Raw genomic sequence first — 15,937 nt, 5'->3', positions numbered from 1 at the left:
AGGTCATTTGCTGATATTTTCTTTTTGTGTCCAGATTGGGGACTTACAAAGCAGCTACATCGCGGCCTTAAAGTCTGAAGACGCCTTCCCCGAACATGTTGACACTCAACAGGTCCTGGTGCAACTTCGCCAGCATTTTGCAGCGCTGTGAAGTCTTGGAATTTGGAAAGCTAACTTGGGTAGATGATATTTGTCTGTAGCAGTTTTGCTTTCAACTGAGGCTCCAAATGCTTATCTGTGTTTAATCCGGATAACTGTCATTCTATTTCATCCCCGCTGACCATTAGAGACCATGATCCTTTCGTGCATGTGCAGTACGAGTAGCAATACAACCAAAAAAAGTCACCTGTGACCCCTGGAAAAGAGAAAAATTCCAGTGACAACTGAGTTCCGGTCCATACAGAACTGGTCGAAGAAGATGTTTCTTTATTAACAGGGGAAAATGATCATTTCATATTCCAGGAATTCCTCAAAAACATACTGTTTTTTTCCTGACTATACAGTAAAGGGAAAAAATTAGGATACCCCATTAAATATTCAGTTCTTTATCAAGAAATGTTCACATATCTGATCTTGTTTTTCCTTTATCTCTGGAAGAGAAAGTGATTTCACTGCTGGTAAACAACAAAAAATTGTTTTACTCATTAAACCAAGTATATCAACAAAAATGTATATTCTAACTGAGGAAAAATTTAGGACACTCTACCACTTAATAGCTAGTGTTACCCCCTTTGGCTGAAATAGCGCTTTTTGTAGCCATCTACCAGTCTTTGACATCAGTCTGAAGAAAGTTTGCCCCACTTCTCAACGCAGAATACTTTCAGCTTTGAGATGTTTGTAGGGGTTTCTTGCACGTACAGCCCGTTTGAAGTCACCCCACAGCATCTGAATGGGATTAAGATCTGGGCTTTGATTAGGCCAGTCCAGTTTTCTCCATTTATTCCTTTTCAGACAGTCCTTGAGGGATTTACTGGTATGTTTTGGGTCATTGTCATGTTGCAGGGTCCAATTTCGCATCAGCTTTTTTTTTCCTCAGATGATCTCAAATGTTCCTCAAGCACCCTCTGATACACGATAGAGTTCACGGTGGATTTTATGATGGTGAGCTGGCCAGGTCCTGCTGTAGCAAAGCATCCCCAAACCATGACACGTCCATCTCCATGAGTCACAGTTGGGATGAGGTTCTTTTCCTGGAAAGCTGTATTGGGTTTACGCCAAACATGTCCTCTATTCTGGTGTCCAAATAATTCAATTTTAGATTCATCTGTCCAAAGAACATTATTACAGAAGTCCTGCTGGCAAACCTCAGTCTGGCCTTCATGTTCTTCTTAGAGAGCAAAGGTTTTATCCTTGCACACCTCCCATGAAGGTTAAACTTGTGAAGTCTATTTCTGATTGTAGAGGCATGCACTTTCACATCAACAATAGCAAGAGCCTGCTGTAGGTCCCGTGATGACATTTTAGGGTTTATGGAGACTTCTTTTAGCATCTTCAAGTTCAGCTTTATTGTCAAATATGCATATACAGTACTTACAACATACGGCACAGATGAAATTGCTTTCCTCTCTCCCCACGTGCAAACATGCGTATAAAAACACAGAGCATAAAAGAATTAAGAAATAATAATAATAGATAAAAATAATAATAAATAAAATAGCAACTGGACTATGTACAAACAAAATGAATGTAATTTAAAAATGTAATATGGTGCAAAAGATGTGTACAAAAGTGACTTGAAGTTAGGTAGTGCATTTTCAAGAGAGAAAGAAATAGCAGCTGAATATAACAGTCCTGAGTGAATATTAAAGTACGCTAGTGCATTGGACGGCAGGGGTTGATGGAAGGGGGGTTACCTTATTTGGCAGAAGGTAGAGGGGTACGAAGGGGTAGTGCAGGGAGGGAGTTCAGAGCCCTGACAGTCTGGTGGAAGAAGCTGTCCTTGAGCCTGCTGGTTCTGGCCTAGAGACTCCGAAGTCTTCTCCCCGACGGCAGCAAGCTGAAGAGGCTGTGGGATGGGTGGGTGGGGTCACCCGCAATCCTGGTGGCTTTGTGGATGAGGCGGGAGTTGTAGAAATCAAGGAGGGGCACCGATGACCTTCTCAGCTGCTCTCACGATGCGCTGCAGGGTCTTGCGGCAGGCCACAGTAGAGGTTCCATACCACACGGTGATGCAGCTGGTCAGGATGCTCTCGATGGTGCCCCTGTAGAATGAGAGCATGATGGGGGCCGGGGCTCTTCCTGAGTTTACGGAGGAAGTACAGGCGCTGATGGGCTTTTTTGGCCAGTGGTCTGGTGTCAGGGTGAAGTTGCTTGGACGGCCAGACCTGGGCTTGCTGGCAGGTGTTTTGAATGTCTTCCACTTGTAGACTATTTTCCCAACAGTGGAATGGCTGATTTTATATTCTTTTGAGATCTTTTGAAATCCCTTACCAGACTCATAAGTGTCTACAATCTTCTTTCCGAACGCCTCAGACAGCTCCTTTGATCTAACCATGGTGTTTTCTCTCACTTCAACAGTCAGGGGCACAACAAACTAAATGTGAGGTTTTAATAAGGCAAGTCTCCTTCAAAACACCGGGTAATGATGTTCTTGTTACTTTGGCCATTTTAAATGGGATTGAATGTGGGGGTGTCCTAATTTATTCCTCAACAGAAATTGCATTTATTTAAAATTACATTTTGCAGAAGGTTATAAAAATCTTTTTCATTTTTAACTGTTTAATTCTAATACTTGAATCTCTCATGATTGTTAAAATTGATGATAAATATACATATGACCAAATATGTTAGAAAACACACAGGCTTCCATAAGGTGTCCTAATTTTTTCACATGACTGTAAATCGCAGTTTTTTTTTTCCATAGTTGGTCATGGGTGCGATTTATAATCCAGAGCGACTTCTATATGAAATTATTAAATGCTTTTTTTTTTTTTTTTTTTTCTTGTGTGACTTATAGGACGGAGCAACATTTAGTCTGAAAAATATAGTACTTTTGATATTGTTACATTTACATTTTTAACTTAGCTTTATACATTTGCAGAAATTGTAGTTTTTGTATAAAAAAAAAAAACACTTAAATCTGAATTAAAAAAATGAAAAAGCTCCAAAACAAAACAAAAAAAACATGAAAAAACTGAAAATTGACCCCCCCAAAAAAGGAAAAATCTTTCAGAAGAACTTAAATTAAGAAGAACCATCTCTCAGATTCTCAGTGGACGGAACGCTCAGTTCAGCGCTTTTAGCACCGCCTATGGCGGTCATTCGGGATTCATTGAGCTGTAGTTCCATACGTAACTTTCGTTTATATGAGTAACTGTTTTCGTAGCGTACAGTAACATGTAAAGCAATGTGTATGTACTTTGTAAAGACAAAGATTTTATTAATTGTTTATATATCTTTTGTAGTTGCTTAATAAATCTCATTCTGTCTGTCGTAACGATCCTTGTGTTTTGGCGTTCATATTGCGCTAACTGGCAGACATTTCACAAATCCATTTCAGATTGTAAGTGCACGGAGCATCATTCCAGCCCTTAAAGGGGTTGCTTCTTGGGTAGGTGGCTGCACAGTCCTCATTACCCGAGTTATTGGGCTCACCATCATTCCAGAAGCTGAAACAAACAACAAATGATATTATTTGACATTGGAGTCCATTATGTAACAGTTGAGTACAGTATTTGTCATTTTCAGTGGTGGGTAGTAACACGTTACATTTATTTGAGTGACTTACGGAGAAAAATGTACAGTACTTCTAAGAGTAGTTTTACCAAGCCATACTTTTTTCTTTGTGTAGATTTATGAACAGTTTTGCCAATTAGATGTTTGAACAAAAATCACATGACTCTACGATGCCAATCAGACATAACAATTCAGTCACATGACCACACACAAGCTTGCAGTCGGAAGTCCAATGATGACGCAGGCCAGTTCAATCATGTGGCGTCTCTGAAGCAATGTAAATATGAAAGTATTTGACACTGAGTTAACATTTCATGATTTCATGATCTCTACCAATTTTTATTTGACACCAACAGACAACGGAAAACCAGAGATATGATCGTTTTCATTCCATAGTAGGATTTTTTTTTTTTCTCCACTACATGGCACTCATGGTCTGGACTGATTCTTGTCTGAATTTGATTACAGGTAGTCCCCGGATTACAAACGAGTTCCGACATAACCCGACTGGCGACATAACCCGAATTTCCGCGCGAGTCGGAATTACCCCTACATACCGCGCAAATCTCAACATTACTATCAAAAAACATACATTATACGTCATTGTACCGTCCTCACCAAGACCTTGGAGCTAAGTCCTAGCTAGACAGCGAGCTAAGCTCCGAAATGACGATATCAGACGTCGTATGGTTTGCTGACTTTATTCAGCTGCTCATGACGTCACCACTTGCAGAATGAAACTAAAATAAATGAAATTAAATCAGTTTCATCTTCAATAACAGCAATTCAAATTTGCGTTTTTAACTAGCTGCTGATACAGCAATAACAATCCACACAAAAGATTAGCATGTATCAGTTACCGTCCAAATATCATAAAAGTAATCACATAAACTCTCCCCAAGTATTTGACCACAATTAAAAACGCACAATAAACAGTACAAAAGGTGTTATACACACTGCTGGCCAAAAGTATTGGCACCCCTGCAATTCTGTCAGATAATGCTAAATTTCTCCCAGAAAATGATTGCAATTACAAATGCTTTGTTAGTAATACCTTCATTTATTTTGCTTGCAATGAAAAAACAGAAGAGAATGGGGGGGGGGGGGGGGGGGGGGGCATTAGCATTTTTACACAAAACTCCTCGAATAAAACTATTGGCAAAATTTTAATTAAATGCACCTCTTACTTACCTGTGGCACATAACAGGTAGTGGCAATAACTAAATCACACTTGCAGCCAGTTAAAATGGATTAAAGTTGACTCAACCTCCATCCTGTGTCCTTGTGTGTACTGCATTGAGCATGGAGAAAAGAAAGAAGACCAAAGAACTGTCTAAGGACTTCAGAAGCAAAATTGTGAGAAAGCATGGGCAATCTCAAGGCAAGTCCATGTCCAAAGGCCTCGATGATCCTGTGTCTACCGTACGCAATGTCATCAGTAAATGTAAAGCCCATAGTACTGTGGCTAACCTCCCTAGATGTGGACGGAAAAGAAAAATTGACCAGAGATTTCAATGAAAGATTGTGCTGATGGTGGATAAAGAACCTTGACTAACATCCAAACAAGTTCAATCTGTCCTGCAGTCCGAGGGTACAACAGTGTCGACCCATACTATCCGTCGGGATCTGAATGAAAAGGGACACTATGGTAGGATACCCAGGAAGACCCCACATTTTGACCCAGAGACACAAAAAAGCCAGGCTCGAGGACTACTCAACATTGTCTAAATAAATAACTTAAATATAACAGAAAATAACTTCTTTTTCAGCGTACTGCTTTCGTCCACAAGCAACAAAAAAATGAACGCTCCGTTGGGTTGCTTTCAGACCACATACTCTGTAAATAAAATACAATTGAAAATTGACTGACACACACACAGACTTGGGGCCTCTCTATAAGCAGCTTCTTGCTCACATTTTTCTGGTTCTACAGTTTCCAGCAGAGTTCACTACATTTTTCATAGTTTGATTAACGTTAACAGTCAAAAACACATACAGGAGGGCACTTCTGTCTAAGCAGCTTCCTACTCGATTATGCTAACTCTGATGCAGGTTGGACTGTCAGTAGCAAAATTAGTGGTGTGTTCCCCACCTCCACAACATTGACGTCTTTTTACATTACTTACAGTGGCCGCTGCTGCTGGCCCAAAATAAACTACTAATATCCCTCGTCTTCAAAGGGGGCAGAGGAGGCGCCATGACATTATTCTGTCGGACCTGTGCTTGTGTGTGTTCGCTGGCCAATCAAACATGCATTTGAGGGGGAAAAAATGGACTGGCACATTCGGCAAGTGACAAGGGGTAAATGTAAGTCTGAACATAAGGAAAAGGATTCACTTAATAATGTTAGGGTCAACTCTATCCTTACAACATACAGTATGCGAAGACGATTTAAATTACCTATTTAACTGGACTCATTATATAATGCAAACAAGGTTACTTAAAAGTTGGTGGGGACAATTTGAGCAAATGCGCTCTTCCTCGTGTGTGCGCATGCACTCTTCTTCATGTGTGTAACGACGTTCTTTATGTGCTCTTACGTGTGGAAGTACTACCTGCTCTATGCTTATTGCGCCAAAATAAAAGTATGCATCACAAAATAAAAGTTAACCTTATTAAAAACAAACAAACAAAAAAAAACACTCCAAGACAAAATGGCGGGTGAGACTCGTAAAGTGTAAAGTCGAAACCAGGTAAGTCGGGTACGTTGTAACCCAAGGACGACCTGTGTTATTGTGTATTTCTTGGGCCTAATATGGTCATGTAATAGGTTATAGTACAGCACAATAATCAGAGTTCAAATAGATTATGTGCCGATAAAAACGATTACGATACGATTGTTTAAAAACATCAGACAGTTTAAGCAGTTACTCACAACGCTACTCATGACTTGAGTATTGTATTCACTAATACTTTTTTTTACTTGCTACTCTGACCTGAGTCAAATTTTTGGCTACTCCACCCACCTCTAGTCATTTTTCACTTACACTTAAATTTATCGTAGTAGGATATTTGAATGAGGCGAGAGGAAAGTGTTTATTTACCCTTCACTCAGTTTAGTTCCGTCCAGCCACTTCCAAACAGCTTCGCTGTCCACATCTCTCAATCCAATCCAGAAGCCGCTCTGCGAAATGGATCTGGATAGGTCTTGATGATGAATATTAATCAGCTGATTTAATTTCAGCTGACAACAACACGTGATATTTTAGTCACTCCCAGAACTAATATTGCCTTGACGTATGGATTTGTCTCACCTGCTTCTCAAAGGTATCTACCACAGCCAGGTCGCTGCCATGTTTTTTGCAAAAATCCCTGGCCTCCTGCCATGATCTGCTAGAGTATATTTCAGAGAAGCTTAGGAAAAAACACGCCGAGTCGACTAAAGTCCATCTTGGTAAACAGTGTCTGCAGCTCTCCCCTACAGAAAAAGAGTTACATTTATATTGCTCTGAACAAGAGGATGTGGACTTACCAACTACAGTGGTACCTCTACTTACAAATATCTCTACATACAGATTTTTCAGGTTAAGACCACACTGAGGTTAATCTTACTTCAAAAAAGTAATTCATTACAGTTACAAATGACTTCTCCCGAAAAGTAATTGAGTTAGCAACTGAGTTGCCTCAATGTAAAAGTAATTAGCTACTCAGCAAAGTAACTGACGTTACTTTTCATGTTCTACACGTTATTACATGATCCATTCTATAATGTCTTTCACATCAAATATGTTCAAATTAACTGATTGAATTGAACTGTCTTTTTCATTCAAAAACAAACATAGGTCACATTTTTTACATTTTAAAAAATTTCACTTATGTGTGTTATGGTATACGAACTTTAACTTTTAACTGCTGTGATCTTTTGATTTTCCTGTTGTACTGAACCCGCACCAAACCGTGACCCCCGTACAGAGGTACGTTCTGAAATGTGATTCGCGTGTATGTCACACCCCTAATATATTTAGATCCAGGGGTGTCACTAGGTTTTAAGAACAGGGAGGGGCTTAGCCCCCAGGAGATGACCAGGATGTAAGTGAATGTGGTGTACAAGCACAAAACGTCACAATCAGCTCACAAAGACTGATAATTTATTCATTATTATTGTTATTGCTGTTGTTTCAGTCATTTTTTAATATCGTAGAACAACAGGAAAAAAAGGCTACAATTGCAAGTTACTTGGTAGATAGAAGCATCAAACACTGCCGTCATCATACCGTTTTTCAGAGTAGCAAATTGGTCTATCACTCTGCTCTGACTCCTACAGTCAATAAAGGTGGTGGAGTGATTATTTTTATTAGTTTTTATTCACTGATGGTAATCATATGTTAATGAGCTCAGCTCCTTTACTCATCTATACGTAAGGTGAGAAACACAGCTGATACTCCAGAAGGATGTCAGCCCAAAGATAGTGGTAAAAAGATCTCGATTTACCAGTCGATCTACATTCCTACACTCACCTACTGTATGGTCACAAGCTGTGGGACAATATACAGTCCCTGACAAAAGTCTTGTCGCTTATCCATTTTGTAGAAACAATTGCTAATAACCTGACTTTTAATTATTCAATTGCTTTCAGAAATGGCTCATATTAAAGCTAAGACCCTCCCAAATGATGTTGAATGTACAAAAATATATTTGTTTCACTGAAAAAAGATTTATCATTGAATAAAGACATAAAGGTCAAACTTCACTGTTTTGTGGCAAAAGGTGGATTTTTCAGATGAATCTTCCATTGAATTACACCACAGTCGCCTCAAATATTGTAGGAGACCTACTGGAGCTGCGTAGATCCGTGATTCGTTCAGAAAACAGTGGTTTGGTGGTGGCAAAATCATGGTCTGGGGTTACATCCAGTATGGGGGTGTGCGAGAGCTCTGCAGGGTAGTGAAAGGCAACATAAATAGTCTGAAATATCAACAAATCTTACATTCCTAACCATAAAAAGGGACAAATTCTGCAGCAGGATAGTGCTCCATCGCATACTTCAATCTCTACCTCAAAGTTCCTCAAGGCAAAGAAGATCAATATATTCCAGGACTGGCCAGCCCAGTCACCAGACATGAACAGGATGAAAGAGGAAGCATGGAAGACGAAACCCAAGAATGTTGATGAACTCTGGGAGGCATGCAAGACTGCTTTCTTTGATGTTCCCGATGACTTCATCAGTAAATTGTATGAATCCTTGCCGAACCGCATGGATGCAGTCCTTCAAGCCCATGGAAGTCATACAAGATATTAAATTTGGAGCTCACAGCACCACTACTTAATTCGCTTATGTTATGTAACATATTTTGTATTTGAAGTACATTTTTTGTTCAATTTTCTCACTACTTTCTGTAGGCGACAAAACTTTTGTCTTGCCAAAATTTGACCTTTATGTCTTCATTAAATGATGAATCTTTTTTCAGTGAAACAAATATACTTTTGTACATTCAACATCATTTGGCAGGGCCTTAGCTTTCATATGAGCCATTTCTAAAAGCAAAAAGTCAGGTTATTAGCAATTGTTTCTACAAAAATGGATAAGTGACAAGACTTTAGTCAGGGACTGTACAAGCGGCCGAAATGAGTTTCCTCCACAGGGTGTCCGGGCTCTCCCTTAGAGAAAGGGTGAGAAGCTCGGTCATCCGGGAGGGACTCTGTGTCGAGCTGCTACTTCCCCGCGTTGAGAGGAGCCAGTTGAGGTGGCTCGGGCATCTGCACCTCCCCTGCATGTCCCACCGGTGGGAGACCCTAGGGGCGACCCAGGACACGCTGGAGAGACCATGTCTTTCGGCTGGCCTGAGAACGCCTTGGGATCCTGCTGGAGGAGCTGGTTGAAGTGGCTGGGGAGAGGGAAGTCTGGACTTCCCTGCTAAAGCCGCTGCCTCCGCGACCCGACCCCGGACTAAGCGGTAGATGATGGATGCAGGTAAAGCTCTTTATCTCTTTCCTCTTCTATCTGTATTCTAGTTGTTTTGATTTTGTTTTTTTTAAATCACACAAGGTTCATGGATACGTCATTCAAGTTTATTCGTCTGGATGATTTGTGTTAACTGGATTGGACGTCTTTTGCCATTAATGGCCACTAATGAGTTAATACTTAAAAATGAAAAGAAATAAATATATTTTAAAAACCCGATCTTTTTTTTTTTTTTTACCTTTCTCCGATCCTTTGAAAACAACGTGATTTGGCCTGATTTTTGATACATGATTATCACTACTGGTCATACTTACTTATTGTGGGTATGTGAGATTTTAAGGCCGCAATGTCCCTTTGGAGTTTGTCTGCCAGCTTCTTGTATTCTCCGTTTCTTTTAACCTGGTACTCCACCTGCCACTTGATCACTTGCTGCTTTGTAATCTCTTGTTTCAAACGCATTTGGGCTTCCTCTTGTATCATTGTGGCGGCCTCGTGAGCGGCGTTCAGTTCGGCCACCTCGCGGCTGATGCTCATCACTGCCCGAGACTCGTCCGTCAAGTTTTTGTCTGTTGCCGTGAATTAAAAAGATTATGTTCCATTAAACAATTAACGTTATACACTACCACTGATTTAACTGTAAATATTGGATCAATTTGTCATAAATGTACGGATTGGGACAAACTGAGGTTTTAGTAATATGTGCTAATGAGGTGGCGACTTGAAATGATTAAATAAATGCACAAATCATGTGCTATGCAAATAATTAAGATTTTGTTTTGTCATAAGCATGCATGCAAACTAACATTCAAGACGTCTATGAAATTATTGTTTCATTTTACTGAAATATACAGTGGTATCTCAACATACAAAATGAACTGTAGCTTTCGTATCAGGATTTTTTGGTATAATGGATTGTGTTTTACATGTAAATTTGTTCCAAGCTCTACTAAAACGACACATTTAAATTGTGGTCATGTCCTCTAATGGGCTATCTTTATCTGTAATGCTTTGTCGCCCTCTAGTATCGTATGATGAATCCTTTTTCATAATGTGTAGCGAAAAAGCCTTGAAAAACTTCTAGTGCACCAAAACATTCGTATCTCGAGTTACCACTGTATTTGGAAAAACAGCCTTACTCTCAAAGTTCTACGGTAAACAACAAAAGCCATGCATTTTAAACCATTCAAATCTACAAAAATGAAGTGTTCATTTTTCCCGGTTAATTCAATTAAATGAAACTTTTCCCCGATATTTTTAAACCCTACTTCCAGGTAGTTCTGAGAGTGAAAATCCAAACTTTAAACACATCCACAAGCCTACAAATCGACAAGTATCAGTGAACCGAGCATGGATAGCTCGGTTCACCCACATAGAAAATAGGTAGAGGTCTGAAATTTCAATCATACCTGTAGATGCATTTGCACTTATAAAGATGTAATCTAAAAAAAATCCAGAACTCACATTGTATGATTTTTCAATCATTTATTTGTAATTTACTGGTGTTCTTCAGTATTAGTACCCCTGAGTAACAGCAATAATTATGACACTCAAAGAGTTTTCAGTCTACCCCCCCAAAAAAGTCCACTTTTACCCCATGAGTAACCACCCACCCACCACCCGTTTGAGCTCATAATTGTGACCCGTGCACCCCACAGTCAGTCATAATTACTTTCGGAGTACACCAGAGAAAAAAGTGTTGAGCTCCACAAAGCTGGAAAAGGCTATTGGACAATTGGAAAATTGGAAATGCCTTGGAAAGCAGTTTGTTGAGAATAAATCAACAGTTGCAGCAATTGTTAGAAAATGGAAACGGCTAAACTTGACTGATAATCTACCTCGGATTGGGGCTCCATGTAAAATCTCTCCTCGTGGGGTATCACTCATGATGAGAAAAGGGGCTAAGCCTAGAACTACACGACAGAAGCTGGTCAATGACCTGAAAAGAGCTGGATGCACAGTTTTAAAGACTAATGTCGTAGAATACTACGGTGCAAAGGTTTAAAATCATGCATTCCTCAGAAGGTTTCCCTGTTAAAGCCAGTACATGTAAAGGCCCGTCTGAAGTTGCCAGGGACCATCTGAATGATGCAGTGGGGTTCTGGGAGAAAGTCATGTGGTCAGATGAGACCAAAGTAGAACTTTTAGTGAAAACTTTATTGGTCGTGTGTGGAGGAAATAGAAGGACGAGTACAATCCCAAGAACACCATGCCTACTGTGAAGTATGGGGGTGGAAACCTCATGCTTCGGGGCTAAAGCAGAGGATGAATGGTGAAATGTATCGTCGGATTTTGAGCCACACCCTCCTTCCATCAGTCAGACTTGAAGATGAGTCGTGGTTGGATCTTCCAACATGACAATGATCTGAAACACACAACCAAGCTGACCAAGGAGTGGCTGCGTTAAAAGCATCTCAAGGTTCTGGAGTGGCCTAGCCAGTCTCCAGACCTCAATCCAATAGAAAATCTTTGGATAGAGCTGAAACATCGTGTTTCTCAAAGACAGCCCCGAAACCTCACCGATCTAGGGAAGATTTGTGTTGAGGAATGGGCCAAAATCAGGGGTTAATTTGTGCCGGAACACGCCGGAACAGGATCCGCCACCTCTTGATTTTGGCGTCCCTGTGTTCCGGGATTTATTTGGGCGGATCCGGTACCTCTCGTGTGTTGAAAATAATAATAATATAAAAACGTTTTTTTAAAATGTATTGTATTGTATTTTAACGTTGACAAAGAGTCAAACGCTTAGCTACAGCCCCTTTCACATACTCCGAAACACTGGGAATGTCGCTGGATTAACCCGTGTAGCAGTTGTGTGTGAAAACAATATTCTCTGTCGACTGACGCGGAGATTACGCGGACATTTCACGGGTCGCGTCCTAGTGTCATGTCCGGGACTTACCCAGGAAGCGGTGTGCGTGAAAGCAGGTGTTAAATTCCAGGGAGCACAATGGCTGATAAAGGTAAATATCATAGCGGGCGATCGTCACTTCCTCCCTCTTCGCAGTAAAACGCCAAGCGGTAAACAAACATAGCAATCATAAACATAGCAAGCGGGAAATAGCTAAATTAAACTGAAAACATAACAAAATTAAAATGTACAAATATTACGTTCGGGTCAGGCCGGGCCGAGCTTCTCACTCGCTAATTTTTTAAAATAAATATATATTCATATATGTATACTCAAACAATTTATGGATGTTAAACTAAGAAATACTTGTTATAAGTAAATAATTTGAATAAAAAAAGCGAAGGCGCTGTATATGGTCATTGCAAACAGTATAAGTGCAGAGCCAGAGCGTGCCATGCCCCCTTTTTAATCTTCCCCTCTGCGTGTCCGCAAAACCGCATCTGTTTATTTATATTTAACAGACTTTTCCAGCCTTACTTTGTTGTGTAAATGCATTTAAAATGATCATAAAAATATGTGGACTATTTAAACCTTGAGAAAACTTGCGATTTTTTCCTGCCAACTGAGAATTTGTAACCTTTTACACAGACATTGTCACAAATGTGATCCTTTTTAATCTTCCCCTTTGTGTGTCCGCAAAACCGCAGCTCTTTATATTTAACAAACTTTTCCAGCGTTATTTCATTGTTTAAATGCATTTATAATGATCATAAAAATATGCAGACTTTTTAAACATTGAGAAAACTTTTAAGTTTTTTTTTTACCAACTGAGAATTCGTTACAAAAGACACAGGCATCGTCACAGATGTGATCACACAAAACGCAACCAGTCCGTTTTCCCAAGAAGCAAGCAGTGTTGTCCAGTTCTGACTGGTGCATCCCATCCTTTTCATCCTTATCCTGAGTCGTCACAAATAAAACATAAAATTCCGGGGGGTTGGGGGTTTGGGCTTGAGCCTACAAATAAAATATAAAATTTCGTTGTTTTTTTCGGGCTGGAGCCTACAAACAAAAGAAAAAAATTTTGTTTTTTTTTCAGGCTCGACCCTGCAACTCAAGTTAATTGACCGGGCTCGGGTCGGATCGGGGTTTAATGCCCCCGGACCGGTTCGGGTCGGGCTGGATTTTTTAGGCCCCATTTTACCACTTGCCACCACTTACAGTCTTGATGAGCTTAAATTGGCTGGAGCTACGACAAAAATGACGTATATGTCCGGTTTATAAAATCGCGCCAGTAGCCCTCCCCGCACAGAGAGCGCCAGTGGGCAACTCGGGACAAGTCTGTGAAAGCGTCCAACCCGCTTCATTCTCGGGACATCTTTTCATGCGTGAAAGCAATGACCTGAGCAAATCCCGCGCCACCTCAGATGGGAATTTCCCTGGATATGTGTGAAAAGGGCTGTAGTGATACATTTGGTGATGAGTCCCTAGCCATGGATTAATCATCTATAGCCATGTTATATTGCTGACTGTTTACTGTAAATCCCACCTTTGTTTATATGGGCAATTGCCCGTGCTGTGCAGAGTATATCCTAAATAATTGTAAATTGTTATCATAACATTTATACCATGGATATTATCTAAAATTGAGGCTTGTAAGTCCCACAGCATGGCAAGTGGGCATTTGCGTGTTGTTTTCGACACCAGTTTTTGCCTGTGTTCCGGGACCTGTGCGTGTCTAGTCATCCCTGCGCTGTCATATGTACTTTGCGTTCCGGCACCATATGATTTACAAATTAAGCACTGGCCAAAATCCCTGTTTCCATATGTGAAAACCTAGTGAAGAACTACAGAAGGTGTCTGACCACTGTAATTGCAAACAAAGGCTCCTGCACTAAACATTAGCACTGATTGTCTCAGGGGTACAAATACTTAGAACCCTGGTAAATTAAATATGAATTATTGAAAAATAATACAGTGTGAGTTCCAGATTTTTTATTGGATTATGTCTCTATTAGTAGAAATGCATCTATGATTGAAATTTCTTGCCTGTACCTATTTTCTAAGTGGGTGAACTTGCAAAATCACAAGGGGTGCAAATACTTCTGCGCCTCACAGTATGTAGGGAAAACGCCAACTTTAAGTAAATTGACAGTTTTGGTGGTTTGGTCATAAAATCTTGATTGGGTCACCTTTAATTACTCGGTTTTCTTTATTTATGACTACCATGCAGCTTGTTTATAATATACAGGTATAGTCCCCGGGTAACGAACAAGCTTTCCTATGCTGGCGACGTAATCCAAATTTCCGCGTTAATTGGAATCAACCCTTTAAGTACCCCTAAATACTCCCCAAACCTATCATTTATCCAAAAACATTTATTATACTCCATTGTACCGTCCTCACCAAATAGGCTTTTAAGAAACAGAAATAAGGGACACCCCCCTCACCCCCAAAGCCGTCCAGGCGAAATAAAAAAGGGACATCCCCAAAACTCCTAAAATGCACGGAAATGAATCTATCTATATATATGTATTTATATTCCGTATTGGTTCAATATGGAACACAAATTTTAATTCCTAATTCGGAACGATTCCTTATTTTAAGGGAAGGGTGGTAAGCCTATCGCCAAGACATTGGAGCTAAGTCCTAGCTAGACAGCAAGCTAAGCTCCGAAATGACGATGTCAGATGTCCGTGTGGTTTGCTGACTTTATTCAGCCTCACATAACATCAACACTTGCAGGATGAAACTACAATAAAAATGAAATGAAATCAGTTTCATCTTAATACATACCAGCAATTCAATTTTGCGTTTCTAACTAGCTGCTGATACAGCAATAACAATCCACACAAACGATTAGCATGTAACAGTTAGCATCCGCACATCAACTAAAACAATCACAAAAACTCGGCCCAAGTATTTGACCACAATTGAAAACATACAATAAACAGTACAAAAGGTGAGGTGTTGTATACAGGTGCTGCCTTTGTGGATGCTTCACAGGCAAAAAATGTGCGCGCAGACTTGCAGCTGTAAGCTTTCCCTACTCGCGACAAAAGTCAACATTACTTAAAATAAAAAAAATAAATGAATAAATAAACAACTGGAGACAAAGTCGAAATCACGTAAGTCGGATACGTCGTAACCCGGGGACTACCTGTACATACATAGTGACTCACAATAGACTCCTAAGCCAATATCCACAGCTAGCAGGACAGCAGCAAGTGCAGCCAGAATGATTTCAATCACCCTGCGAGAGGTCCAAGTAGATGCAGGCCACACCAACGATAAGGAGACTCCACAGAGAAGCAAACACAGTAAAATCATCTTTAAGTAGCAAGTCACTGATGATTAAACGGCGGCAACGTCTTGAATCTGGGCCTACCTTGTGGTTTCTCCTGATTTAAGCGGAGTGCCGGCTCGTCCGCGCTTAAGTCCTCCTGATGAATCAGTTTGTTGTAGGCGCTCTCCTCCATTTTGACTGTTACGAGAGCCTGCTGAAGGGAGTA

At 40.3% G+C, this 15,937-nt stretch overlaps 2 protein-coding genes across 6 annotated transcripts in view; one reads left to right on the top strand and one right to left on the bottom strand.

Moving 5' to 3' along the window:
- Positions 1 to 4,571, top strand: part of ttc8 (tetratricopeptide repeat domain 8) — a 27,281-nt gene extending 22,710 nt beyond the window's left edge. For 4 of the 5 annotated variants that reach the window (XM_057859685.1, XM_057859684.1, XM_057859688.1 and 1 more), the window contains one exon: positions 35 to 4,570. In XM_057859685.1, coding sequence (XP_057715668.1) covers positions 35 to 151 — 117 coding nt within the window. In that variant the 3' untranslated portion in view covers positions 152 to 4,570. Of the gene's footprint in view, positions 1 to 34 lie in introns of all 5 variants that reach the window. The other variant, XM_057859689.1, reaches the window with a different exon arrangement.
- LOC130931148 (CD209 antigen-like protein C) lies at positions 3,356 to 15,937 on the bottom strand. Its single transcript, XM_057859690.1, has 6 exons — positions 15,814 to 15,937; positions 15,608 to 15,724; positions 9,892 to 10,143; positions 6,930 to 7,093; positions 6,720 to 6,859; positions 3,356 to 3,608 (listed from the first exon to the last, which is right to left on the bottom strand). Exons 1-6 carry the CDS (start codon positions 15,902 to 15,904, stop codon positions 3,467 to 3,469), a joined length of 906 nt encoding a protein of 301 aa, XP_057715673.1. The 5' UTR covers positions 15,905 to 15,937; the 3' UTR covers positions 3,356 to 3,466.

The sequence above is a fragment of the Corythoichthys intestinalis genome, chromosome 15 (genome assembly GCF_030265065.1).
Source record: "Corythoichthys intestinalis isolate RoL2023-P3 chromosome 15, ASM3026506v1, whole genome shotgun sequence".
NCBI lineage: Eukaryota > Metazoa > Chordata > Actinopteri > Syngnathiformes > Syngnathidae > Corythoichthys > Corythoichthys intestinalis.
Note: the sequence above shows the minus strand (reverse complement) of the source record. Positions and strands in the feature narration are given on the sequence as shown.